This window comes from Schistocerca piceifrons, chromosome 8 (genome assembly GCF_021461385.2).
Source record: "Schistocerca piceifrons isolate TAMUIC-IGC-003096 chromosome 8, iqSchPice1.1, whole genome shotgun sequence".
Classification (NCBI taxonomy): domain Eukaryota; kingdom Metazoa; phylum Arthropoda; class Insecta; order Orthoptera; family Acrididae; genus Schistocerca; species Schistocerca piceifrons.
Window position 1 is genome coordinate 161,543,909 of NC_060145.1, and position 27,573 is coordinate 161,571,481.

Sequence of the window (27,573 nt, forward strand, 5' to 3'; positions counted from 1 at the left end):
TCTTAGAAAATAGATTAAGAAAAGGCAAACCTACGTTTCTAGCATTTGCAGACTTAGAGAAAGCTTTGGACAATGTTGACTTGAATACTCTCTTTCAAATTGTGAAGGTGGTAGGGGTAAAATACAGGGAGCGAAAGGCTATTTACAATTTGTACAGAAACCAGATGGCAGTTACAAGAGTTGAGGGGGACAAAAGGGAAGCAGGGGTTGGGAAGGGAGTGAGACAGGGTTGTAGCCTATCCCCGATGTTATTCAATCTGTATATTGAGCAAGCAATAAAGTAAACAAAAGGAAAAATTCGAAGTTGGAATTAAAATCCATGGGGAAGAAATAAAAACTTTGAGGTTTCCCGATGACATTGTAGTTCTGTCATAGACAGCAAGGGACCTGGAAGAGCAGCTGAATGGAATGGACAGTGTCTTGAAAGGAGGATATAAGATGAACATCAACAAAAGGAAAACGAGAATAATGGACTGTAGTCGAATTAAATTGGGTGATGCTGCGGGAGCTATTTTGGGAGCAGAATAACTGATAATGGTTGAAGTAGAGAGGATATAAACTGTAGACTGGCAACGGCAAGGAAAGCATTTCTGAAGAAGAGAAATTTGTTAACATCGAGTATAGATTTAAGTGTCAGGAAGTCGTTTTTGAAAGCATTTGTATGGAGTGTAGCCATGTATGGAAGTGAAACATGGACGTTAAATAGTTTAGACAAGAAGAGAATATAAGCTTTTGAAATGTGGTGCTACAGAAGAATGCTGAAGATTAGATGGGTAGATCATTTAACTAATGAGGAGGTATTGAATAGGATTGGGGAGAAGAGAAATTTGTGGCACAACTTGACTAGAAGAAGGGATCGGTTGATAGGGCATATTCTGAGGCATCAAGGCATCACCAATTTAGTACTGGAGGGCAGCGTGGAGGGTAAAAATCGTAGAGGGAGACCAAGAGATGAATACACTAAACCGATTCAGAAGGATGTAGGTTGCAGTAGGTACTGGGAGATGAAGAACCTTGCACAGGATAGAGTAGCATGAAAAGCTGCATCAAACCAGTCTCAGGACTGAAGACCACAACAACAACAGTACTGACACTGATATGATAAACACAAATATTATGCCATACAAGAAACAAGCACATATTAACCATTTGAAAAAATACCAAGGAAATAAAAGATGTTTTATAAATACGAATATTTTGTTATTCATTCACAAAAACTAAATTTCTCGAGCACACTGGCTGAAGAACCGGAACCCGAAGTTTGCTCTATTATGTTCTTGAACTTATTCATAATTTCCATTTTAAGGTTATGCTCTCCTTTCATGATTTCTCTTTGTCTTTCTATTAACGACGTTTTTGCATTGTATTCCTCTCATATTAAATGTATTTTTAAGGAATGAAGCTTGTCTGCTTTTTTCAACAACTCTTGGTTCTTCACTACAACCACATGTTCTCTCCGTCTTTTGTTGGGCACATCTTCTGATAAGCTCCGACCAGAGAAGCAGGCTGAGGTTCATGACTAAGGGATAAAGTTCCATCTTCAGCAGTTTCGTTGCTATCTTCAGAGCAGTTATCATCATCAAAGTTGTTTGAAAGTATCACATTATCTTCAGATGTGTCATTGTTGTTAACTCACAAAAAGTTATGAGTGCTATCGACATAGGATTTCACATTGCTCCCGAATTTGTATATTTCCAGAAGGTTTTCTAAACTGTACCCCACAAGTGGCTTGTAATTAAATTGCATGTTTATGGCATATTGTCACAGTTATGCAACTGGGTTTTGTATCTCTTGTCAGAGGGGTCACAGTACTGTAGTTGTTGATGGACAGTCATCGAGTAAAACAGAAGTGATTTCTGTCGTTCCCCACGGCAGTGTTATAGGCCTTCTGTTGTTCCTTGTCTATATAAATGATTTAGAAGACAGTCTGAGTAGACATCTTAGGTTATTTGTAGATTATGCTGTCGTTTATCATCTAGTAAAGTCATCAGATGATCAGCCAATTGCAAAGCGGTCTAGAGAAGATTTCTGTATGGTAAAAAAAATTGACAGTTGACCCTAATTAATGAAAAGTGTGGTGTCCTCTACATGAGTGCTAAAAGGAATCTGCTAAACTTTGGTTACACGATAAATCAGTCAAATCTAAATGCCATAAACTTGACTAAATATGTACGAATTACAATTGCAAACAATTTAAATTGGAAAAAACACACAGAAAATGATAGGAGGAATGTGAACTAAAGACTCTGTTTTATTGACAGAACACCTAGAAGATGCAACAGACTTACTAAAGAGACTGCCTACCCTACACTTGACTGTCCTCTTTTGGAGTATTGCACAATGTAGGATCCTTACAGAGTACATCAAGAAAGTTGAAAGAAGGGTAGCATGTTATATATTATTGAGAAATAGGGGGGAGGGTGTCACGGACATGATACAGGATTTGTGGTAGACATAATTAAAACAAAGGCATTTCACATTGCGGCGTGATCTTCTCTCGAAATTTCAGTCACCAACTTTCTCCTCCAAATGTGAAAACATTTTTTTGATGCCGACCTACATAGGGAGAAACGATCATCATAATAAAATAAGGGAAATCAGAGCTTGCACAGAAAGATGCAAGTGTTCGTTTTTTCTGTTCAGTGTTCCACAGTGGAATAATAGAGGATCATTGTAAAGGTGGTTCAGTGAACCCTTTGACAGGCACATAAGTGTGATTCGCAGAGTAGGCATCTAGATGTAGATCTAGATATATTAAATTTTCCTATGAGAGTGCTTTTTATAGTGAGAAATTGTTCAATTTTTTAATGTAATTTTAATTTGATTGTAAACTGATCTCCTTAAAATTTGTTTGTGCTAATTTCCCAATGTCATTAGAGTGTTCCATTCTACTTACAGTTTTTATTTTATTTTGTTCTTCCAACTTCCTTTTGTACTGCTCGACCTCAGAGACGTTTCCATTGATGTATACAGAAGTGTCATTCATTCCTCTGACCACCCATCCCATTTTCATTTATCCCATTAATTCCTTAGACCAGAACCTAGCTTCTGAAGGTTTGAGATTCTTCAGATGCGCTCTTTGTTCCTGGATATGGTGCTGCATTTTTTTGTTTTGATAAGCAGTTACTGTTTACACTATGCAAGAGACAACATAACTAAACCCCATCTTAGTAAATTTATCATTTATCTATGTTAGATGTTGAAGATGCTGATTCTGATCCTGAACGAGAGGAGTCTGATCCAAATGCTGGTAGATTTGTTCGTTACCAGTTTACACCCCAGTTCCTTAAGCTAAAGACTGTGGGAGCAACGTAAGTATTCATGACTTAACAAAAATGAAATGTAACTTATTTATTAACAGTATTTATAAGTATTTTTTTTCTTTTCTCCCCCTCAAGAGTTGAGTTTACTGTTGGAAATAAACCAGTCAGTAAATTCCGGATGATTGAAAGACATTTCTTCAGAGATAAACTGTTAAAGAGTTTTGATTTTGAATTTGGTTTCTGCATACCTAACAGCAAGAATACATGTGAACACATTTATGAATTTCCAACGTTGCCGCCAGAGCTAGGTATGTATTACTTTATATTTAAAATTTTGTATTTGTGGGGAGCCACAGCCTCCAGATGCTTAATAAATGTAAACATGATCCATAGTAGGCTGTAATGCAATGTTTATTTAATGGTGTGATTAGATAATTTTGACTAAGCATCATTGTCATTTGAAAATGAAAATGACACAAAAAAACAGATGTTACGAATGTGCTTGATAATGACACTTAGTCGAAATTAGCTAATTGCACAATTAAATAAACATCACATTACAGCCCACCGTGGACCATGTTTACTTTTATTAACCTTATATTTACATAGAGTAAAACAGATTGGATTCCTTAGTTGCTGTACCTTACCACATTTTTTTTTTTCCGCCTCTAGTTCCATATGAGCAAATTGAGGAGCAAATCTCCAAGGTCACGGAACATGTCAGTACATGAAATTACAACATAAAAGAAATAACAGATAAAATGTTTATGAAACGCCTCAAAAAAAATATCAATCCATAAGTTTATGTAAATGCAATCAACAATATAACACAGGAATCGCTTAATTTTTCGAGGAACTCCCCAACAGGGTAGAGGGAGTGACCCATGAGGAAACTCTTCAGTTTCGATTTGAAAGTGCATAGATTAGTGCTAAGATTTTTGAATTCATGTAGTAGCTTATTGAAAATGGATGCAGCAGTATACTGCACCCTTACTGCACGAGAGTCAAGGAAGTGCGATCCAAATGTAGATCGGATTTCTACCTAGTATTAACTGAGTGAAAGCTGCTAATTCTTGGGAGTAAGCTGATATTGTTAACAAGAAACGACAGGAAAGAATATATACGAGGGCGGTTCAGAAAGTAACCTCCGATTGGTCACAGTGCGGGTTGTGGGGGGAGTAGCGACGCCATCTGTGCGTTCACGCACTCAACAGGTCAATCGGCATCAAGCCGTGGTCGAGTGAACGTCGTACCTGCGCTAGTTTAGTTTTTGTGGCAGTTTGAAATGTGTGCTGCAATAGAAAACCCCGCCAAATGTGAAGTGCGTGCTGTCATAAGGTTTTTTACAGCCAAAGGATATTCTGCAGCAGCTATTCATCGTGAGCTTTGTGCCGTGTACGGACCAAGAGTTATGAGTGAAGGAGTTGTCCGTGAATGGGTACGTATATTTAAAAGTGGACGAGAAAACGTTCATGATGAAGAGAGGAGTGGTAGACCATCATTGGTGACTGACAAACTCGTTCAGACAGTTGATGCAAAAGTTCGTGAAAATCGACGTTTCTCAATGTCGGAGTTGTCTACTGGTTTTCCACAGATTTCTAAGACTCTCTTGTACGAGATAGTGACAGCAAGATTGGGTTACCGTAAGTTCTGTGCACGATGGGTGCCCAAAATTCTTACCGACCACCACAAAACTCAAAGAATGGCCTCTGCATTAGACTTTCTGTCACGTTATGAGGACGAAGGAGAACCATTGTTAAACAGAATCGTGACCGGTGACGAAACCTGGATTAAGTACGTGAACCCTGAGACAAAAGAACAATCAAAGATGTGGGCACATTCAAATTCGCCTACCAAACCAAGAAAAGCCTCGCAAGATTTTTCTGCCAGAAAACTGATGGCAACGGTGTTTTGGGATGCCAAAGGGGTGTTGTTGGTTGAATTCATGGAACGTGGTATGACCATTAATCAAGATGTGTACTGTGAAACAATAAAAAAGTTACGACGGTCTATACAGAACAAACGCCGTGGTATGCTGACTTCCGGTATCGTTTTTTTGCACGATAACGCCCGTCCTCACTCTGCTCGCAGAACAACGGCCCTTCTTGAGTCCTTCAAGTGGGACGTTATCAACCATCCACCTTACAGCCCAGACCTGTCGCCAAGTGATTATCACCTCTTCATTCATTTGAAGAAATGGCTCGGGTCACAGCGGTTTGATGACGACGAAGCTCAAAGATGCGGTCACAGGCTGGCTCCAGGCACAAGCGGGTGATTTTTATGCAGAAGGAATTTCAAAGCTTGTGAAGAGATACGATAAGTGCCTCAATCGCTTTGGAGACTATGTAGAAAAATAGTGCAAAGATGTAGTTGTAAGATGTATATATTAAAATATTTTTATTTAACTTGGTGTATTTTTTTAAATCAACCGGAGGTTACTTTCTGAACGGCCCTCGTATATTGAGAGGTCATTGTCTGACTAGTGAACAGAGGTCAACAACAGGTTCCCAAACTTACATCAGGTGTTACCCGAACTGTCATTTTCCAAGCCAAAAATATCCTTTGAGAATGGAAAGAGTTACCCCAAAATATAATACCATACGACACAAGCAAATGAAGATAAGCAAAGTAGACTGTTTTTTGTGTCGAACTATCACTTACTTTAGATACCATTCAAATAGTGAAAATGGCAGCATTAAATCTTTGAACGAGATCCTGAACGTTGGCTTTCCAGTACAGTTTACTATCTGTCTGAATACTCAAAAATTTGAACTGTTCAGTTTCACTAGTCATATACCCATCCTGTGAAATTAAAATTACGGGCTTTGTTAAATTGTGTGTTAGAAACTGTAAAAACTGACTCTTATTATGATTTAGCATTAGTTCTATTTTCTAAGAGTCATGAACTTATGTCATGAACTGCACTATTTGAAACAGAGTAAATGTTGCACCCGAGATCCTTTACTACTAAGCTAGTGTCACCGCCAAACAGAAATATTTTAGAATGACATGTAATACTAGAGGGCATATCATTTATAGAAATAATGAACAGGAGCGGCCCTAGCCCCCCCCCCCCCCCCCCAAATTTCTATGTGCTCCACTCAGACCCACATCTCAGCCGTTCTCAGCACTGTAAATAATGACCTTTTGCTGTCTGTTGTTAAAGTAAGAGGTGAACCAAGTGTGAGCTACTCTCCGTATTTCATAGTGGTCCAGCTTCTGGAGCAATATTTTGTGATCAACACAAACGCCTTAGTTAAATTGGAAAAAGATGCCTAGGATTCGAAATATTTAGTTGAATCCATCCAATACCTCATAGAGAAAAGAGAATATAACATTTGCACTTAAACCACTTCTACTTGTTTTAGGGCCTATTTTCACTGCATCTTTGACTTATCATTATTTTTTAGGATCTTATATGCTCACTTCGTAAAACCAAATGTAATTTTTTAACTAGTTCTTTCTAATGTGGTCCTTCTAATGAAAGTTGTTTGAAAGATTTTGCAGAAAGTACTTTCTTGCAAAAGTGGTTTGGTGTTTTTACAACAATCGTCAACTTTGGCATCAGTTTTTAAACCACTGGAAAACAGTAGGAGAATAAAATTTTATATTCAAACACCTTGTGCTGGTAGATTATCACATAAGAAATTTCACATACTTATTTCAGAAGATATATAAAGCTAAATTTCACATTTTTTTCTAGTGTCTATTTTTCCAGCCGACTTTGCTTCAAATTATCTGTATGGAAATTGATCAGGAAATCATTTTTTATTATTCCGCATTGGAGAGTGCAAACAGTTGTACAAGATAGCCTGGTTTTTTTCTTTCAAGAAAATATGGCCCAAGATATAGCACTCAGTCGCCAAACACTCAGATGCACTCTTGAAAGGTGCGTATGGGGTCAGACAAGTGACTCTATCCCTGCCAGTATAAAAAGTGAAATTTTACCAATGTTCATTATAGCTAATGTGAATGCTCACACAATATTTCATCTAAATCCGTGGTGGTCATACAGGAACTTTTTTCGAAATGAGACCTCTTGACATAAAGTGGCTCTATATCAGTTAAAGCATTATGCCAGGATGGTTCCTGTAAAAGCGACATCTCTGGCCTCCATCAATCTGTGCCTGTGCTTAGTACCTAATGGTCTAATGAGCAGGATGCTGAAACCATAACTTTTTTTTTTCCTTTGTGTATACCATTTAATGCCCCCAGCCATAAAATGAGTGGCCGTCTTGACAAATTCTGTTGTTTTCAAATGAATCATTTGACACATTCTGTCTCTAGTGACTTCTTTTCTACATTCAGTTATCAATCCAGTTTTGCAACAAAGACCAAAAAATGAATTGTGTTAAGGGACTGGAACTTCTCAACGGGAAAAGGAAGAGAAGGATAAAGATTATATCGTGCACTGGAGGGGGGGGGGGGGGGGGATGGAAACCAGCAGAGTTTTGCACAGAACGTGTTTTAATCATTGCAAACACTTGGTTTAACACTCTTGAAGGGTTATTGTTTACAAGGAAGAGACCTGGAGAGAATGAAAACTTTCAGATAGATTACTTATTATCTAATGGTAAGACAGATTTTGCAATCAGATTTTAAACTACAAAATATTTCCGCAGGTGGATATGGACTATGCTGGTAATTCATTGGTTGTAAACTGCAGAGTGAAATAAAAAATATTGCAGAAAGGTAGGGAATTAAGGAGGTGGGACCTAGATAGATTTAAAGGAACAGAGGCTGTTGATAGTCTCAAAGCGAATACCAGGCAACTATTGAGTGAAAAAAAAGGAAAGGAACACAATAGAAGTGAATGGGTGCTTTGAGAGATCGTAAAGTGAAGGCAGAAGAGGATCAAATAGCCACAAAGACTAAATCGAAATATGCAGATAACACACAAGATATTGACTGTAATTGAGGATGGGAGAAAATATAAAAATCCTTCAAGTGAAACAGGCAAAAGGTAATAATGATGTCTCACAAAGATAGGCAGGAAGTGCAAAATGGCAAAGCAAGAATGGATAGAGGAGAAATGCAAATCTGTAGAATTGTGCATGACAGTGGCCAAGATACAGGATGTCCAGTGAAGGAGTCGCTGCTTTCAAAATGAAATATCTCAGAAACTAAGATGGATAGATAAGCACAATAAACCGTATGTTTATTGCGACATCTGTAAGAATTTTATACAGAAGTTTCAAATAGTTCGAAAAGCAGCTAACAGGTGCAACTGTAATTGCAGTACGTAGTGCCTATAAATAGTGCACCACAGCTCAGAGCGATCAGGTCCACAGTTGGAACATGAAAGGACGTTAGCATACTAAAGGAAGAGGTTGAAATCATGTATTCCACTGAACAAAATGTTTTCTGGTAATGGAATACCACAAGTTAGAAAACAGTCGTGTGGAAACAAGGCACAGCTTTCAAACACAATTTAATGTTCTAAAGGAAACCTATATGAAAACGATTCAAAAGCTCTTTGCCATGTGCCAACAGACAGGCAATGTGACTGATGATGTAGTGGGGAACGTTGGCCTCGGACAAACTGTAATAACTCCTGAAAATGTTGCCACAGTTTCTGGTTATTGTTCAGCAAACTCCAAGGAAATCCATCTAAAGAACTACAACAGAGACTGGTTTGAAGTGTTCCAAACTGGAGTAAGTACTGAGGCTGAGCCTACACATTTTCATTGAAAATCCAAAGGTACAAGGTCATAATTTTAACAGCTGTGCAACAGAGAGCTGTCTTTGCGGACAACATTCTCACAATGATTGATAATGAAAGATTTGATTGTGGCTACATCTGATTCACAAATGAAACACACTTCTACCTGAATGGTATCATAAATAAACAAAACTGTTGATTTTAGGATTCTGAAAATCCCGATTTGTTTGAAGAGAAACCACTGTATTCTTCTAAAGTTACTGTTTGGGCTGTAGTATGCAGCAGAGTCATCACTAACCCTTTTTGCATGTGAGAAACAATCACTACTGAAATTTGCGTTGCACTTTTGTAACAATTTGTTGCCACAGCTAGCATTGCAGGATCGACCAGGCACCAAGTGGGTCATGCGAGGTCAGGACAGACCACATCGCTCCAAACAAGTGTTTAAGAGTCATTGTATTGGATTATTACAAATTTACTGGCACAGGGGTGGATTGGCCTTCATATTCTTCTGATCTGACACATTGTGACTGCTTTTTGTGGGGCAAACTAAGACACTGTCTACCAGAACCATCCTACTAGCTGGATGAGCAAGAATCGGCAACTCGTGAGGACTCTGAATCCATTTCCACTAATGTTGTTGTTGTTATGGTCTTCAGTCTGGATACTGGTTTGATGCAGCTCTCCGTGCTACTGTATCTTGTGGAAGATCCATCATCTCGAAGTAACTACTGCGCCCTACATCCTTCTGAATCTGCTTAGTGCATTCATCTCTTGGTCTCCCTAAATAGCAAAACTCATCTGCTACTGCAAGTGTCTCATTTCCTAATCTAATTCTCTCAACATCACTTGATTTAATTAGACTACATACCATTATCCTCATTTTGATTTTGTTGTTGTTCATCTTATGTCCTCCTGTGAAGACATGGTCCACCCCATTCAACTGCTCTTCGAGGTCCTTTGCTGTCTCTGACAGTATTACAATGTCATCGGCAAACCTCAAAGTTTTTATTTCTTCTCCATGGATTTTATTTTCCTACTCTGAATATTTCTTTTGTTTCCTTTACTGCTTGCTCAATATACAAATTGAATAACATAGGCTACAACCCTGTCTCACTCCCCTCCCAACCACTGCTTCCCTTTCATGCCACTCGACTCTTTATAACTGTCATCTGGTTTTGGTACAAATTGTAAATAGCCTTTCGCTCCCTGTGTTTTACCCCTGCCACCTTCAGAATTTGATAGAGATTAATCCTGTCAACATTGTCAAAAGCCTTCTCTAAGTCTACAAATGCTAGAAATGTAGGTTTGCCTTTCCTTAATCTATCTTCTAAGATAAGTTGTAGGGTCAGTATTGCCTCACAAGTTCCAACATTTCACGGAATCCAAACTGATCTTCCCCGAGGTCGGCTTCTACCAGTTTTTCCATTCGTCTGTACAGAATTTGTGTCAGTATTTTGCAGCCATGACTTATTAAACTGATAGTTCAGTAATTTTCACACCTGACATCACTGGCTTTCTTTGGGATTTGAATTATTATATTCTTCTTGAAGTCTGAGGGTATTTCCTCCGTCTCATACACCTTGCTCACCAGATGGTAAGACTTTTGTCTTCGCTGGCTCTCCTGAGGAATGTTGTCCACTCCCAGGGCCTTGTTTCGACTTAGGTCTTTCAGCGCTCTGTCAAATTCTTCACGCAGTATCATATCTTCCATTTCATCTTCACTTACGTCCTCTCCCATTTCCATAATATTGCCCTCAAGTACATCGCTCTTGTGTAGACCCTCTATACACTCCTTCCACATTTCTTCTTTTCCTTCTTTGCTTAGAACTGATTTTCCATCTGAGCTCTTGATATTCATAGAATTGCTTCTTTTTCCTCCAAAGGTCTCTCTAATTTTCCTGTAGGCAGTATTTATCTTACCCCTAGTGATATATGCCTCTACATCCTTACATTTGTCCTCTTGCCATCCCTGCTTAGCCATTTTGCACTTCTTGTCAATCTCATTTTTGAGACGTTTGTATTCCTTTTTGCCTGCTTCATTTAGTGCATTTTTATATTTTCTCCTTTCATTAAATTTAGTATCTCTTTTGTTACCCAAGGAGTTCTACTAGCCCTTGTCTTTTTACCTACTTGATCCTCTGCTCCCTTCACTATTTCATCTATCAAAGCTACCAATTCTTCTTCTACGATATTTCTTTCCCCTTTTCTTGTCAGTCTTTTCCTAATGCTCTCTTTGAAACACTCTACAACCTTTGGTTCTTTCAGTTTATCTAGATCCCATCTCCTTAAATTCCCATCTCTTTGCAGTTTCTTCAGTTTTAACCTACAATTCATAACCAATACATTGTGGTCAGAGTCCACATCTGCTAAAACCTTTTTCCTAAATCTCTGTGTTACCATTCCGTTAATATGCTAAAGGATGTGATGGAAATTTCATTGTTCATTTGCACCACCACTGTGCTGCGAGAGGTGGACATTTAAAAAAGATTGTAAAGTGAGTCAAAGGCTGCTTGCAAAGGACAAGATTAATTATGCACACGAAACCACATGAGCTGTATAGCATGCAGTGCCATTTGCAAGAATTTTGAACTATTTCAAAACTTTTGCATAAAATTCTTACATCTTTCACAATAAACATACTTGTTGTTGCACTTCTCCATCATTCTTAGTTTTTGAGATAATTGTTTTTAAATCTGAACTCTATCCCTGGACACCCTGTAGATGCTACCTGTAGGAGAATGAAGAAACCTTTGGAAAAAAGTGAAGCAACTATATGAATTCTAAGGTGACAAGACACTACTAAGCAAGACAAGAAGGTCTGAAAGGTGAAAGAGCTATGTAAAGAAAGCAGACTTGAAAACAGTATTATGGAAATGCAGGGAGGAGTAGATGAAGAGGACATGGGATATATTAACTAAAGAGTTTAAAGATCTAAGTCAAAACAAGGCACCTTAGATAGGTGACACTCCCTCAGAATTATGTATATCAACAGGAGAAAATACCGTGACAAAGCTATTTCATCCGGTAGGCAAGATATATGAATCAGGCAAAATACTTTCACTTCATAAAGACTGATAATCACCATTACAAAGAAAACAGGTGCAAACAGGTGTGAATATTACAGAACCATCTGTGAAATTGTTAGAAATTCTGAAGGTAGCAATGATAAAGCACAGGTAAAAAAATATTTCGTACTTTTACAGAGACCAGGCTGCAGTTCCATGAGTCAAATGACGTGTAAGGGAAGCAGTAGTTGAAACTAGGTTGTTGCTTATTCCCAGTGCTATTCAGTCCATACATTGAGCAAGCAGCAAGGAAGAACGTGGGAAGAGAACTGAAGTTGACCAGGAAGAATAAAACTTTGATGTTTGCTGATGATATTTTAATTTTATCAAATATGACAAAGGACTCTGAAGATAAATTGAATAGGAAAGGTAGTGTCTTTAAATACGAGGGTTGTACCAAAAGTAAGGTTCCCAATGAGCTACAGCCTCAAGGGAAGGTGCTAGGCTAAATCGGACAACAGTGCCACGTGCAGTGGTTCCTGCACTCTTGAGCCTGTCCATCCGTGATTCGCTACGTCGCTCAGTGTTGGCTTGGCAGCAGTCAGAGATGGAAGTGATGTTTGCTGCTCCCGCCAAGTGCGAGGTTCAAACAGTAATCCAGTTTCTCCACACAAGGAAGTTACCGCCCACGGAGATCTATTGGCAGCTGACTGAGGTTTATGGTGATGAGTGCATGTCCGTTCAGCACATCCACAAATGTTGCAGGGCTTTTGCTGAGGGTCACACGGAAATTCATGATGAAGAACGGAAACCGCTGGTTTCGGATGGGACTGTCCAGGAGATCAAGTGAGCTGCTCAAAGATCAGAGGGTCACTGTCTGTGAACTTGTTGAATGTATTCCTGAAGCTTCCCACTGCACAATTGAAAGAACTTTGACAGAAACGTTGGGTTATCGCAAGGTATGTGCTCGCTGGGTTCCCTGGATGCTGACTGATGGACACAAGGAGCAATGCTGTGACTGTGCTTGCAAGTTTCTTCAACAGTGTGGGGGGGGGGGGGGGAGGCAACGAGGAGAAGTTGATGGGCTTTATCCTCATGGGCAGTGAAACGTGGGTGTTGCATTACACCCCTGAAACAAAACAACAATCTTGTCAGCGGGTGGTGAGAGACTCCTTTGACTTAGTAATACAGAAGCTGGAGCACAGTCTTTAAAAGTTTGTTGAAAAAAATGGAGACAGTGTTGAAAAATAGACAAAAGTGTAAGCTCTTCAACAATGTATTAATTAGTAACAATAAACAATGTTTTCTACTTGTAAAAAATATCGGAACCTTACTTTTGGTTTGACTTGTCATTGATCCTCATTACCTGCCACTGTACACTGACAGAGATTTTTATTTTATTATTATTGTTTTCATATCTCTTTTTTTAATGTGGTAAGTTATTACTAGTGAAGTGATGGTTTATGACATGCAGTGATCCAATGTGGAGCTTCACTGCATTCACTGTCACTGAAAAAAAGTAAATCTCCTCATTTTCTACTTTTTTGCCTTGATGAAAATATTTGTCAACCAGTATTTCATTTTACAGTTTCTGTGTAACTCCAGTTTTAATGTATGAGGGTAATTGTAAAAGTAAGGTCTACTATTTTTTTATAAGTACATAGACATGTTTATTCCTACAGTGGTTTACATCAGTTTACAGCTTGAACATTTGCTATTTTTCGACATAATCACCATTTCTGTCGATGCATTTTTGTAGATGCTGTGGCAGTTTTCGTGTGCCCATGTCATACCAACTCGCCACATGCTGTTCAGAAAGTTATGAACTTCTTCTTTCACCTCGTCATCGGAGCTGAATCGCTGGGACCACAATTAACGCTGACAGGTTCTGTGAGATTCTGAAAAAACTCAAATGGACAATTCAGAACTGGAGAAGAGGATCGTTGAGCAAGGGCATACACATTCTCCATGACAACGCTCACCCACACATTGCTCGGCAAACCGTTGCTCTTCTGCAACAGTTTCAGTGGAACATAATCAACCACCCACCCTATAATCCTGACTTGGCGCCCAGTGACTATCACCTGTTCCCAAGATTAAAAGATCATTTTACTGGAAAGCGATTCAGCTCCGACAATGAGGTAAAGAAAAGATACACAACTTTCTGAACAGCATGGTGGCGATCTGGTATGACATGGGCATACAAAAATGGCCACAGCATCTACAAAAATGCATCGACAAAAATGGTGATTATGTCGAAAAATAACTAAATGTTCAAGCTGTAAACTGATGTAAACCATTGTAGAAATAAACAGAGCTATGTACTTATATAAAAAAATAGGAGACCTTATTTTTGGGATTACCCTCGTAACTGTATAAATCAGCAGGTTAATGTGCCTTCTGAGCTACAGAACATGACATAATTTCTGTTCTCCCAGCTCACTTGATTGATTTGGATTAATAATTTGTTCACTTCTTCACAGTGGTGTATTGTCTCACTGCTGTGCATGCCTCATTTTCCCATTGCCAGAATGCTTTCCTGAATTCTAAATAACAATAAAAAAAAAGCAGGGTAAGAAATGGTAGTTTTCATGGATAAATAGGAAAGTCATCATGAAAACTAGGTTTGTTGTGTGGATCAAAACTGTGCATGTTACTCTTACAGTTATATCTGCTCATGCGCTTGTGCATGTCTCAGAATGCTGAGCAGTTCATGACTACATAATGATAATAAATAGTACAGTATGATAATTACTCAATAATTAATATAACAATATTATGAAAAGGAAAGTTGCTTCTCATCATATAGTGAAGATACTGAGTCGCAGATAGGTACAACAAAAACACTGTCACAAATAAAGCTTTTGGCCAGCAAGGCCTTCGTCAAAAATGTAACCCCCCCCCTCCCACACACACACACACGACTGCAGTCTCTGGCAGCTGAAGCCACACTGTGAGCAGCAGCACCAGTGCATGTTGGGAGCAGTGACTGGTTGGGAGTAAGGGGGAAACTGGGGCGGGAAGGGGGACAGTGAAGTGCTGTTGGGGAACACACAGGGACGAGATGGAGAGAGGATAGGGCAGCTATGAGTAGTCGGGAGGTTAGACCTTTCCTCCAGAAACCTTAACCCCACAAATATCAGTCCTTTTTTCAAAGGCCTCACCTTTTGCCCGACTCCCAAATTCAATCTTGCAGGACTTGTTAAAGACCTTCTCTCTTTCTTCTGGTCCCTACAGTGTAAACACTTTATCGCCACCACCTCTACCAGTTAGACTCAACCAAAGACCTATATTGAACCCTGCCTGACTCAATTAAGTCCTCTAGTTAACTCCTCCATCAAACCGTGATCCACCCCCACTGCCCCAAAATCACGCTCTGTTAACTTTACAGAATTTCTTAACCTTGAATCTTGCCTCATCATCATTCCCCGAATCCCTCAATATGCAAACTAACCTTACATCCACAAAAATAATCGCAATCCTCGATCTAAAAACTGATCCCGACTTTATAATCCTACTTGCGGACAAAGGCTCCACCACTGTTGTTTTGAACCGCAAGGATTACCAGGCAGAAGGATTTCGCCAGCTATCAGACACATCCACCTACAAATTTTGCCACAATGACCTCATTCCAGAAATCCAGCAAGATCTCCAGTCACTCCTCAAATCCTTAGGCCCATTCCAGAAACCTCACCCCTACCATTCCCCACCCTCCTACCTTCTGTATGCTTCCTAAGTCCGTAAACACAACCACCCAGGGTGTCCCATTGTGGCTGGTTACTGTGACCCCACTGCGAGAATCTCTGCTCTCATAGACCAACACCTCCAAACTATTACCTGGAACCTACCCTCCTATATGAAAGATACCAACCATTTCCTCCACCAACTCTCCACAGTTCCTGTATCTTAACCACCCGGTACCCTGCTCGTCACTATTGATGCCACCTCACTTTATACTAACAGCCCTAGTGCCCATGGCCTTACCCCTATGTAACACTATGTTTCTCAACGCCCTACGGATTCCAAATCAACAACCTCTTCCCAAATCACCATGACCAACTATATCCTCACCTATGATTACTTCTCCTTTGAAGGCATTACCTACAAACAAATTCAGGGTATGGCTATGGACACCCGTATGGCACCATCCTATGCTAACCTGTTCATGGGCCATCTAGAGCAGGCTGTTCCAACCGAACTCCAGGGAGCCGGAGCGCTCACTGCGGCAGCTCGGAGCCTGCGTGGAGGGGGAAAGCGAACTCATTGCCCCCTGGCCGCATGCAGCCGCAACTGACGCAATAATCCGTGTTCAATGACAGCTATGACGAGCCGCGGGAGCCCTGTACCTCTATTGGAGGATACCTTTCTATTCACTGACAGGGATAGTCGTCTGCAGTGTCTTGTATGTCACAAAGTATTTAATTCTGCGAAGAGGTACAATATACAACAACATTATACACGTCTTCACGCAGCACACTACGATCAGGTAGAAGGAGTTTCACACAGGGAACTGGTAGCCAGGCTTCAGAACGACATACCAGGAGACATAAGGTTAAAAACGGTTTCGTAATTCAGCGGGTATCAAAACATGCAACATAATTCGTGTTCTGTAATGCGTTTATAATTTTCAGGTGAATGAGAGGGGAGTAAACACTACTGAATCTGCAATTCGAGCAAGCTACAGGATCGCTCACATCATTGCGACGAGTGGCAAGCCTTTTCGGTGGTACCACTCGTAAAATCATGCGTGGTAGCAGTTGCAGAATGTTTGTTTCCAAGGCAGGTGCAGGCAATTGAAGGGGTTTTGCCTGTTGAAGCAAACAATGTCTCGTCGAATCCTGGACATGGCAGCGGATTTAGAGACACAGCTCAGGAAAAAGGTGGAGAGCTTTGTCGCATTTTCGCTAGCGCTTGACGAAAGCACCGACATATCGGACTGTGTCTTTGTGTGCGGTGTCGTCATGGAGCTGCAAGTAACTGAAGAACTCTTGGATGTGGTACCACTCGATTACACTGCAACAGGACGTGACATTTTTGAAGCTGTTTGTGAATCAGTGGACAATATGAATTTGCCGTGGGGTAAGCTCCATTCTGTAGCGACAGACGGTGCACCACAAATGGTCTGGCGTCACCAAGGTTTTGCTTCTCGTTTGAAAAATAAACTCTGGGACGAATTGAGGGTAAGACATTTTGACTCTTCATTGCTCCATTCACCAAGAGGCACTGTGTGCTGAAACAGTAGAGCTAAGTGGCGTAATGAAAGATGTCATGAAGTGTGTGAATTTTGAGCGGTGTCACGGTAGGAATCATCGCCAATTCAAAGGATTCCTGAAAGGTATGGGAGCGGAGTATGGGGATATACCTTACCACAGTACAGTTCATTGGCTGAGTCGGGGAAAAGTTCTTTATGTTTTCTTTGCCATTCGTGAGGAAATATCCCTTTTTCTCGAAATGAAAGGGGAAGAAATGCGTTGTCTGAAAGATATAAAATGGATATCAGTTCTGGCGTTCCTGACTGGCATAACTATGCATCTGAATAATTTAAATCTGTCATTGCAGGGCAAAGTGCAGCTAATCGTTGACATGCACGACCAGATCAAAGCGTTCATGAAAAGTTACGTTTATTTGAGAGGCAGATGAGTAATGGACATTTAACGCTCTTCAGTCGTCTTGCTTCTTTAAAACTACCTGAAGGTACTACTTTCGGCGATTACCTAGCAAGGTTAAAGCAGCTCATCACGTCGTTTGAAACACGATTCCGAGACCTCACTAGTTTGGAAAATGGCACTTAAGGTGTTCAGCACTCCTTTTTCAGTTTCCCCCGATGACTTGTCGTCGTCACTTCAATTGGAGATTATTGATTTGCAAAATTCAACTTTGTTGAAAGAGAGGTACTACAACACGTTGGATTTGTCACAATGGTATCGTTAATTACAGCAAAAACATTTCCCAAGCTTCACAACAATGTTGCTCAGATAATTTGCATGTTTGGATCTACGTATTGTTGTGAGCAGCTTTTCTCAGCAATGGAAAGAGTAAAAAGTAAGGAACGATCGTTTCTTCAGGATGCAACCGTGAAGGCCATCATCTGCATTAACGCTGCGAACACTTTGATGCCTGATATTTCTGATCTTGAAATGAAAAGAAAGTGTCAAGCTACAGAGGCCCAATAAATTTAGTATGCTATTTCTTGTAAAGCAGTTGTTTCTTATTTATTTCCTGAACATCGTATTTCCTGGTGTAGCATGTCACCACATCTTAGCAGCTAAGAGTATGAGGTTGTCGATCTTGTAAGACGCAGCTGGCACATCTAAATGCTTGCCATGTCGCCTGCCTCAGCCAGTCGTGCCACGTGCCGACCTACTTGAATGGCCACAGCGAGCGACACGGCTCACTGAAGCAGGGAGCGCTCCACGGCTCACAATGGAGCTGACGAGCTGGAACAGCCTGATCTAGAGGAATCCTTCCCAAACACCCAGAATTCTAAACTTTTCACCTGGTTCAAATTCATTGAAGACATCTTCGCAGTCTGGACCGAGGGTGAGGACACCCTATCTACATTCCTCCAGAACTGTAACAGCTTCTCCAGTATTTGCTTCACCTGGTCCTACTCAGCCCAACAAGCCATCTCCCAAGATGTTGACCCCCACATCGAAGATAGCTACATCAGTATCTCTGCCCATATCAAACCTACTAACCACCAGCAATACCTCCACTTTGACAGTTACCACCCGTTCCATACCAAGAAGTCCCTTTATACAGCCTAGCCACCTGAGGTTGTTGCATCTGCAGTGGCGAGCAGTCCCTCTCAAAATATACCGAGTGTCTCACTGAAGCCTTCACAGTCCATAATTATCCTCCCTAACTTGTACAAAAACAAATCTCCGGTGCTTTATCTTTCCAGTCTCCGACCACCTCTCGAAGTCTCACTATCTCGCCACAGAGGAGCATTCCCCTTGTAACTCAGTACCTCCCAGAACTGGAGCAACTGAATTACATTTTCCACCAGGGTTTTGACTATCTCTCTTCGTGCCCTGAAATGAGAAATGTGCTGCCCACTATTCTTCCCACCCCTCCCACAGTGGTATTCTGCGGTCCACCGAACCTACACAATATACTAGTCCATCCCAACAAAACCCTGCACTGAAACCCTTACCTCGTGGCTCATAACCCTGTAATAGACCTAGATGCAACACCTATCCCATACATCCTCCCACCACCACCACCACCACCACCACCACCTACTCCCGTCCAGTCACTAACATCACCTATCCCATCAAAGGCAGGGCTACCTGTGAAACCTGTCATGTTATCTACAAGCTAAGCTGCAACCACTGTGCTGCAGTCTATGTGGGCACGACAACTAACAAGCTGTCTGTCTGCATGAATGTTCACTGACAGTGTGGCTTCAGTTGCCAGAGACTGCAATCGTGTGTATGTGTGTGTGTGTGTGTGTGTGTGTGTGGCGTCATTTTTGATGAAGGCCTTGCTGGCCAAAAGATTTATTTGTGACAGTGTTCTTGTTGTGCCTATCTGCAACGTGGCATCTTGGCTATATGGTGAGTGGCAACTTTCCTTTTCATAATGTTGTTCCATTCCATTCAGGATTTTCCAATAAATAATATAGGATTAAAAGTATTAAAGCCAACCAATTGTGCCTGCATTGGCTGTTAAAGTCTGCCTGGCTTTATTTCACAGTCACGAAAACCATTATATGAGGTATCAAATGATGACCAAAACATAATTGCTCATAACTGGAAATATTTACATAGTGTAACTTTTATATTTTGGATCCTTTACTTGTATCTGAACTGAGTGGTTTATTTTTCTAAGGCACCAGACATCATTCAAATTGACCTTTCAACTTGTAAATATATTGTTACATTACAGTGATGTTATGGTCATACTACACTTAACCCTGGAACGGATGGGCTGGATCTTTCAGACCCAAGCGGATTTAGTTAAAAAATATCCACAAGAGTACATTACTTGCGAGTCAGCCATCCATTGTAGCTTTCAGTTAATGTTCCTAGAGGACATTGCTTGTGTCATCATTTTTCTTTGTTTGCCAGTTGATTGTTGACATGGAAGGAAGCGTGTTGTGGGTCTGAGAGACCCAGCCCATCCATTTACATTAGCTTTTTCTGCTTATGCACACTTCTTGTTATACTGACTGCAAGCAATAAAACTGCTCGAAAATGGCCTGGCAGCATCCTCTAAGTGATGAAGAAATTGAAAAACTGTTATTAGAAAGTGATAATGATGATTCAGATGTAGATTCTGATTTTATTCCCGAAAGTGATCGCAACACAGAAAGCGGAACGTCGTTATTCTTGCGAGAAATGTGAGTACACTCACTAATACATCTCGAGATTCTGTATCAACTAGTGTGGTTGGTTCCAGTCCCTCTTCGAGTGAATCATCACCTTACTATTTGTCGAGAGATGGACGAACTAAATGGCGGAAAAAGGTTCCCAACCAAAATGTACGTACCAGATCACACAATATAATTACGCATTTGCCTGGTGTCAGTGGGGAAGCCAGAAATGCTACCAACATTGTCGAGGCCTGGAAGCTGTTCATTGACGAAGATTTGCTCAATTTGATCATAGAGAGCACAAATACTTACATAGATCATGTAAAACCACTTTATAAAAGTGACCCAAATACTGCAAGGAACTTGGAAGAAAGAGGAGTTCCAGGCACTTTTGGGTCTTTCGTACATTTCTGGCGTTCTTCACAGAGGCAAAATGAATATGGAAGAATTTTGGGACACTTATGGCACAGGGACAGAAATCTTTCCTCCAAGTATGTCACTGCGAAGATTTCGTTTTCTTCTGAGATGTGTTAGGTTAGATAATATTCACATGAGAGGAACGTAAAAAAATGATAAAGTGGCCCCTGTACATGATATTATCGAAGGATGCACAAAAAACTGCACAAGGCATTAAACAACAAGTGACTACCTTACAGTGGACGAGATGTTACTATCTTTTCGGGGACATTGTTCTTTCAGAATGTACATTGCTTCAAAACCCGGAAAGTATGGGATCAAAATATTTATCTTGGCAGATGCAAAAACATACTATATAAAGAACTTGAAGTGTATGTAGGGCAACAAACTCCAGGTTTCTTCCATGTGAGTAACGCAGCTGACGATGTTTTGCTCAAACTTGTGGAGCCAGTGAAGGGAACAGGTTACCCTTAACAACTGGTTCACAACTGCACTCTTGCAAGAAAACTGCTCACAGACTGTAACCTTACACTCGTTAGGACACTGCGCAAAAATAAAAGAGAAATTCCATTGGAATTCTTGCCTCACAAGAAAAGAGAAATACATTCATCCATATTCGCATTTTGCGACAATTTCACATTGGTGTCGTATGTGCCAAAGAAAAACAAATGTGTAATTTTGCTGTCTTCAGTGCATACAAACAATAAAATCGATGAAGAAACCGGTAATATGAAGAAGCCAGAAATTATTACATTCTACAATTCAACAAAGTGGAGTGGACGTGGTTGATGCCACGTGTTCAGAATATAACATTGGAAGGCAAACAAGACGCTGGCCATTGTGCATGTTTTATGCCATTTTGAACATGGCTGGTATAAATGCATTTGTGGTATACAAAGCAAACACGGGACTGGATATTTCAAGGAGGATATTTCTCAAGCAACTCGGTTTGGAACTCGTAAAACCACACATGGCACAGAGAGCTAACCAGAAGAATCTCCCGAGCAACATTCAACAACTGGCAGCACGTCTGTCTGGGATTACCATTGACAAGTAAGTTTTTCCAGAAGGAAAATGAGGTTGTTGTTGTAAATGCAAAGACAATAAAACAAAGTATTTTTGTAAAAGTTGTGGAAAGTGGCTGTGTCTTTCCCATTCTGTAAAGTTATGTGAAGATTGTGCAGAAAATACAGGTCAGTAATATGTATATCGTAACAAGAGAAACCATTTTTTATTAGATTATGCTATGCACTAAAATGTATAATATTTTGTAATAGCGTGCTTGAAAATCCTAATTTCATAACTTGTGAGGACGTGAACTGTCAAAAATAAAATAAAACTGTTTTAAATGTTCAAGAATGTTTTTAAATACTGAATAATTTTACTTTCAGATTTTTGGAGAAATACTTTATTTTCAAAGAAATGTATGGTAAATTTAAATATTAAACAGTAACAGAAGTATAGTAACACTGGTGTTGAAAATTTAAGTCTTACTTATTCTGGAATGTAAATAAAATGGTGGGTCTGTCAGACCCAGCCCGTCCGTTTGTGTTACTTTTTTTCGCCTGTCCGTTCTAGGGTTAAAGAGATAGGAATCCATTTGTCTTTATTTACTGGATTACAAATTGTTCACAATGTTGTGTGCAGACTCGAGAATTATATATTATTTACACTTTTCTTGTTTTTGTTATATTTCAGTGAAGGAGATGATTGCTCACCCATTTGAGACCCGTTCAGACAGTTTCTATTTTGTAGATGACTGTCTAATAATGCATAATAAAGCTGACTATGCTTATGATGGTGGGCTTCAGCAGTGAACAACATTCACGTGGATGGCTGTTTTCTACATTCCATTAATTTTTCTTCAGTTAACTATTTTATATATTTTTTTAAAAAAAATTTAAACTGACAAGCATTCCATTGATTTTTTGTTTTCTTACTCTGAATATTTATTTTTTGTTATAAATTATTAAGACATATTGGATTTATTAATCCAAATAAAAATATGTTTTTACTTGAATTTTATTTTTCAATTTATGATACTATTTTCGATGTTTTCTTCTCTCTATTCATTGCCCTACTGTACATAAGGAATTTCATTTGTACTGCCCGCTTGCCTCAGTTTCTTTTTGTGACTGATCAAAGTGTTTATAAATTCAGTTAATCATTTTATATAATTTGCATGTTTTAAAATTGAGGCAAGAGAACTGTGCTATCATTCATCTTATCGGTGAGGCATGCAAAATAATCTGAAGGGATCAAGAGAAACATTTATCTTCTTCTTATATTGAGGTTTATTTTGGAATGAAGAGGGAGTCTGATGAAGACTATGCTGTGGATTGTGATATATGTGAAATGACAGTAATTAAAAAAAGTGAGGCAATTAATGACTCGAGCTGCACATGATTGTTGATAAGAATATGTAGGACACCTTGGACAGGATCCCATCTATCAAAAGTTTTATCCTGTTGGTGTGGCTTTTTCATCCATTGCGGTATAGGGAACATTATAGATTTTTGTGTCAAAAGTATACGACATTATCAGCTGTTAAATCTCATGTACATGTATGTCTACAAATTACTGCCGTATCAAATAAATAATGGTCCTGCCACTGGAAATATTATCACATAAGCTATCAGCGAAAAAACTGTAGGTAACACAACCAGGGATAGCAAAATCAAAGGCAGAAGAAAGCCTGAGAAAGAAAGCTACAAGGAAACCATATAATAGTTCAGGAATTAGGACACAAGGCCTCTAAGAATTTGCAGTGAAAACCTAGGATGTAACTTATAATTTATAACATAATTGTGAAGAAGGGTCACACAGTGTAGCATGATTTTGTTTTTTTGGTTGTACCTGTGCTGGTTCCTTTTGCCTTAAAATGAAGGAAAGGCAATTGTGTAACAGTCCTGCTTTGCTGTTGCCACCACCAGGGCATAGATTCCTCAGGCTCTTATGCTTTGTACAGTCTTTCTTAAAACGTTTGCTCTTCATTATCAATTAAAGGTAATCTAGCTTGTGAAGATCAGACAGTCCTGCACCACTCACAGCATGATGAACGGTATGGTGTAATCTACACACATTTAAAGAAAGTGTACCATTATTTTTAATTGATTTTTGTCATTTTCTTTATTTTCCTCAAAACAGACTTTTGTCTTATTTAAAATATGGAGGAATGATTAGGTTACATTTTATTTGACAATAACTAATTTATTCTAAACTGGGTGTATCATTTGTAGGAACTATGATACAACTCTATGAAGGGAAGTGTACTTCCACCTCTGTGTTCCATATCCTGAATATCTGAATTGTGTGAGCTTCATTTCAGTGAGAACGATGAGAGACAAGTGCGGGTAGGTTATTTGTTTGTGAAGCTACACGAATGTGTTTACTTTGAAATTCATAGTTGCAATTTATTATTGCCCAAATGACTTTCTTTTAGTTTTTTGTTGATTTCACTTTCTCCTATTATTTTAAGCACATGAATGTCAAATTTTACCAAAAACTTCCAAATATGTTGCCTTTCTTAAACTCTTATATTTTACACCCTAAAAAATAAACATGAACTTTTGATTCCAATGAAGAGACTAATCCAGCCCATTATTGGAAACTGCCAGATTATCCGTCGTTATTGATTAAAACAATTTACCTGTTCATGGAAAAAAATGACAATTTTATCTATTGAATAGAATTTTTTAGCTAATGTCTTTTTTCTTCAGAAGAAAGCACTATTTTATTTGCCGTCATTTCAGTGCAAAGGAACCATTTACACACAGACAACAGAATCACAAATAAAAACTAAAATTTGCTGCACAGTGCTCTCCATTTGCTTAAGTGTGAAATAAGCTGTACAGGCAAGTGTTATGATCTTTTTTAACACATTGTGCAGCTGTCACAGCTAGAATTCTACTTTAATTTTACTGTGCATTAAGAGTGATGTGAATATTATACAGAAATGGTGAACTGGTAGATACTGATCATCTCCTAGTTATTGATGTTACAGCACTTCTGGAATATTAGACAAGGACATGATGTAAGTATTTGTTGTGTGTGTATATCCATCAACAGAATTCATTCACATAAATGGGCACACTTGGCTGTTTAGCAATGGTTTTGATTTGTAGTAATCATTTCATGTTAAATTTTGTAATCTATATGCTTCTTTAGTTATATTCCAGTATTTTTAAAATTAGTATGAAGTGTATTATTTCAGAGGTGCTTTGGTTACTGAATGATATCCTGCTAATCATAAGAGATACAATCATTGTGTGTATTTTGACTTGATTCATTGTGTAGTAGCTTAAGGTTATCATTTTACCTACATTGGGCTGCTGTTACTTTTCATTTATAATTACTGTAATGTTTGGGAGGATGCATGATTTTCCTGTTTCGTTTTGAGCATCCTTGAACAAAGTCTGTCACCTTCTCACTAGCCATTGGCAAAGAATGTGTCATGTGGTCAGGCACTGGACTGTACAAATTGTAAACGTTGCAGCACTGCACTTTATGGGCACATGGATTTTCTCATGCCCTACATAAGAGAGACATGCACTTAGAATAGCAAGGAGCTATGCGAGGTAGGGGGTGTGTATGAATTTTGTAATCTTGGAGGCAGGCAATAAGTGGATGTGGAATAATTAAATATTTAGTCCTCCCCCTTTCCCTCCACATCACCCTTCATCTCTGCAAATTTGTTTTGTTATTTGTTGGATTTTTCTCTCTGTCTGAAATGTCTACTGGGGAAAAAGTAGGATATTCTTAAGTTTTTTTCCTTGATAGTCCCTGCTTTCTGTTCGCATCAGAATTTCCTCTGCTGGATGCATACAGTAAAATTATGTTTACATTTTTGACATCCATCCCCATTTATTTTGGGTTGTAATTATATTTTGAAATAGTTGTTTTTTGTGTTAATGGTGAATAAATTGAGGTATTAAAAAATAAAGGTTGTAAAAATGCTGTTCTGGCATATCTTGGATAAACCAGCATGGTTTTGGTAGCCTTTTTTAAAGGAAGTGCAAAAGGTATGCCATAAAATTCTGATTTACACTGTAATCCATATCTCAAACAAGTGTTCATTAAAATAATTACCTAATTCATAACAAAGCAAACACAAACCTTCAAACTGAGGGTTCATTTGGGTGCTATATAGTCAGCTGTTCTTTAATGGAGCATGGATCTCCTGAAGCTAGTTTTGCCATAGCATCCTTCTGACCTGCTAACTAGTTTTCACAATTAGTTAACAGTATACAAACTGGCTGTGACACCTTCTGTTATATGTATAAAAAATGTAAAGCCCAATCACCCCACAGGATTCTAATTGGTGTTCGCAATTTGCTATAGCAGTGTTGATTCCTAGACGTGAATTGTTCTGACTGTTATTGTCAAGTTGGGAAATTCACTTTATTGCTAAATGAAGGGTATATTCATGGGCTAGAAAGCCTCTCCTCGGAAAATGGTTGCTTCCAGGTTGTCCTATAATTCAGATCCTACTGAGTTATATTTTGTGACAATTTAAAATTTATCACCAGTTACCATGACTTTTGCTTACAGACTAGGTGACTAAATTTTGGGAGGACCATTAACAACCCTGAATATACTGCACCTTCATTGTTGCACTAATATGAAAATATGATTGTTGATTATTGTAGATGGGGAAATTATTTTATTGTAAAGATTTTCATACATATGTCTTGTTTAAGAATTGTTGTCAGAAGAGGTGAAAAGGCAAAGTTTACTAATACAAAGAATTCTTGTCATTGATGATTGTATATACATAATGATGGAGTAGTATTTTACATTATAATATACATACAAATGCACAGGAAATAATGACAGTTGTTTGGTTACAACTATTAGGTTAGAAAAAAATGGAACACTTTCCTTTTGTGTGTGAAAGTACATTTTGTCTTCTTATATTTTCAAATAATTGATATTGTGTAAATACATAACCTACTGTATTGTTCTTGACTGTTGGAGATTGACATAAAATAAATGGACCTCCTCCTGAAAGCAGTTTTATTTGATACTGATACGTCAAATAAGAAAAGTATTAACATAACATTTATGTTGTAGAACCATACTTCGAAACATTTATTTATTTGCTGTGGTTGATTTAATGTCTTAAATTAAGAACAGTGGATACTTTTTTCTTAAATACACTTCATGAATAGCTCCACAACTTTTGAAGATGTATCACTGCTCAGATGGGAGCTCATAGAAAATAACTGTTGAATGTTCGTAACTAATTGGAGATGTTATGTATAAATGCTGTAAGCTTTTGTTTTGAATACACCAACTTTCGATTTTGTCATGATTGTTGGAATGATTGTTGGAATCTGGCAAATGTTGTAGCACACTTTTCTAGTTAAGTTTAGCTGTGCCTGTGGTTGGCACAAATTAAAACATTTCAAGAAGCATTAGATTACAATAAGAGCTAAAGTGAAAGGAAATGCACAAAAAGGACAGACATGTGGAAAACCAAACAATTAAGTGTGTCATATATTTGTCAAACAGCAAAAAAACTGCATATCACATAACAGAGTATACCCTCCACATACTCCTTGTTTCCTTTTTCGTATGTATGAGAGAACATGCAGCGTCTTTAAGAAAGTGGGTATTATATAGTTGTTTTGTCTCATTTCCCTCGAATAGAACTAATTTCTTATTCAGAAGGACTATGCAGCCATATAAAAATTTATGGTATCCATTTTGTGAAAGTTTGTGCATTTGCTAGTCAGGTTTATCTGCCAGCTTGATATGTGAGTACAAGCATTAGGAGAACATGGTAGTGGGCTCTTGTAATAACAATACTCAGTTGTAGAACATGCCGTCAGCACAATAACATGCATCTCAGTATTTACGACTCATTTGAGATTGGTATGTTTTCCGATCCATAACTTTCAGACT

General features: G+C 38.8%; 1 protein-coding gene across 1 annotated transcript in view; it reads left to right on the plus strand.

The window, feature by feature from the left end:
• LOC124711621 (protein unc-119 homolog B) overlaps window positions 1–26,676 on the plus strand; it is a 59,463-nt gene extending 32,787 nt beyond the window's left edge. The window contains exons 4-6 of the mRNA XM_047241787.1: window positions 3,197–3,311; window positions 3,399–3,571; window positions 22,366–26,676. Coding sequence (XP_047097743.1) covers window positions 3,197–3,311; window positions 3,399–3,571; window positions 22,366–22,484 — 407 coding nt within the window. The 3' untranslated portion in view covers window positions 22,485–26,676. The remainder of the gene's footprint in view (window positions 1–3,196; window positions 3,312–3,398; window positions 3,572–22,365) is intronic.
• The last annotated feature ends 897 nt before the right edge of the window (window positions 26,677–27,573 follow it).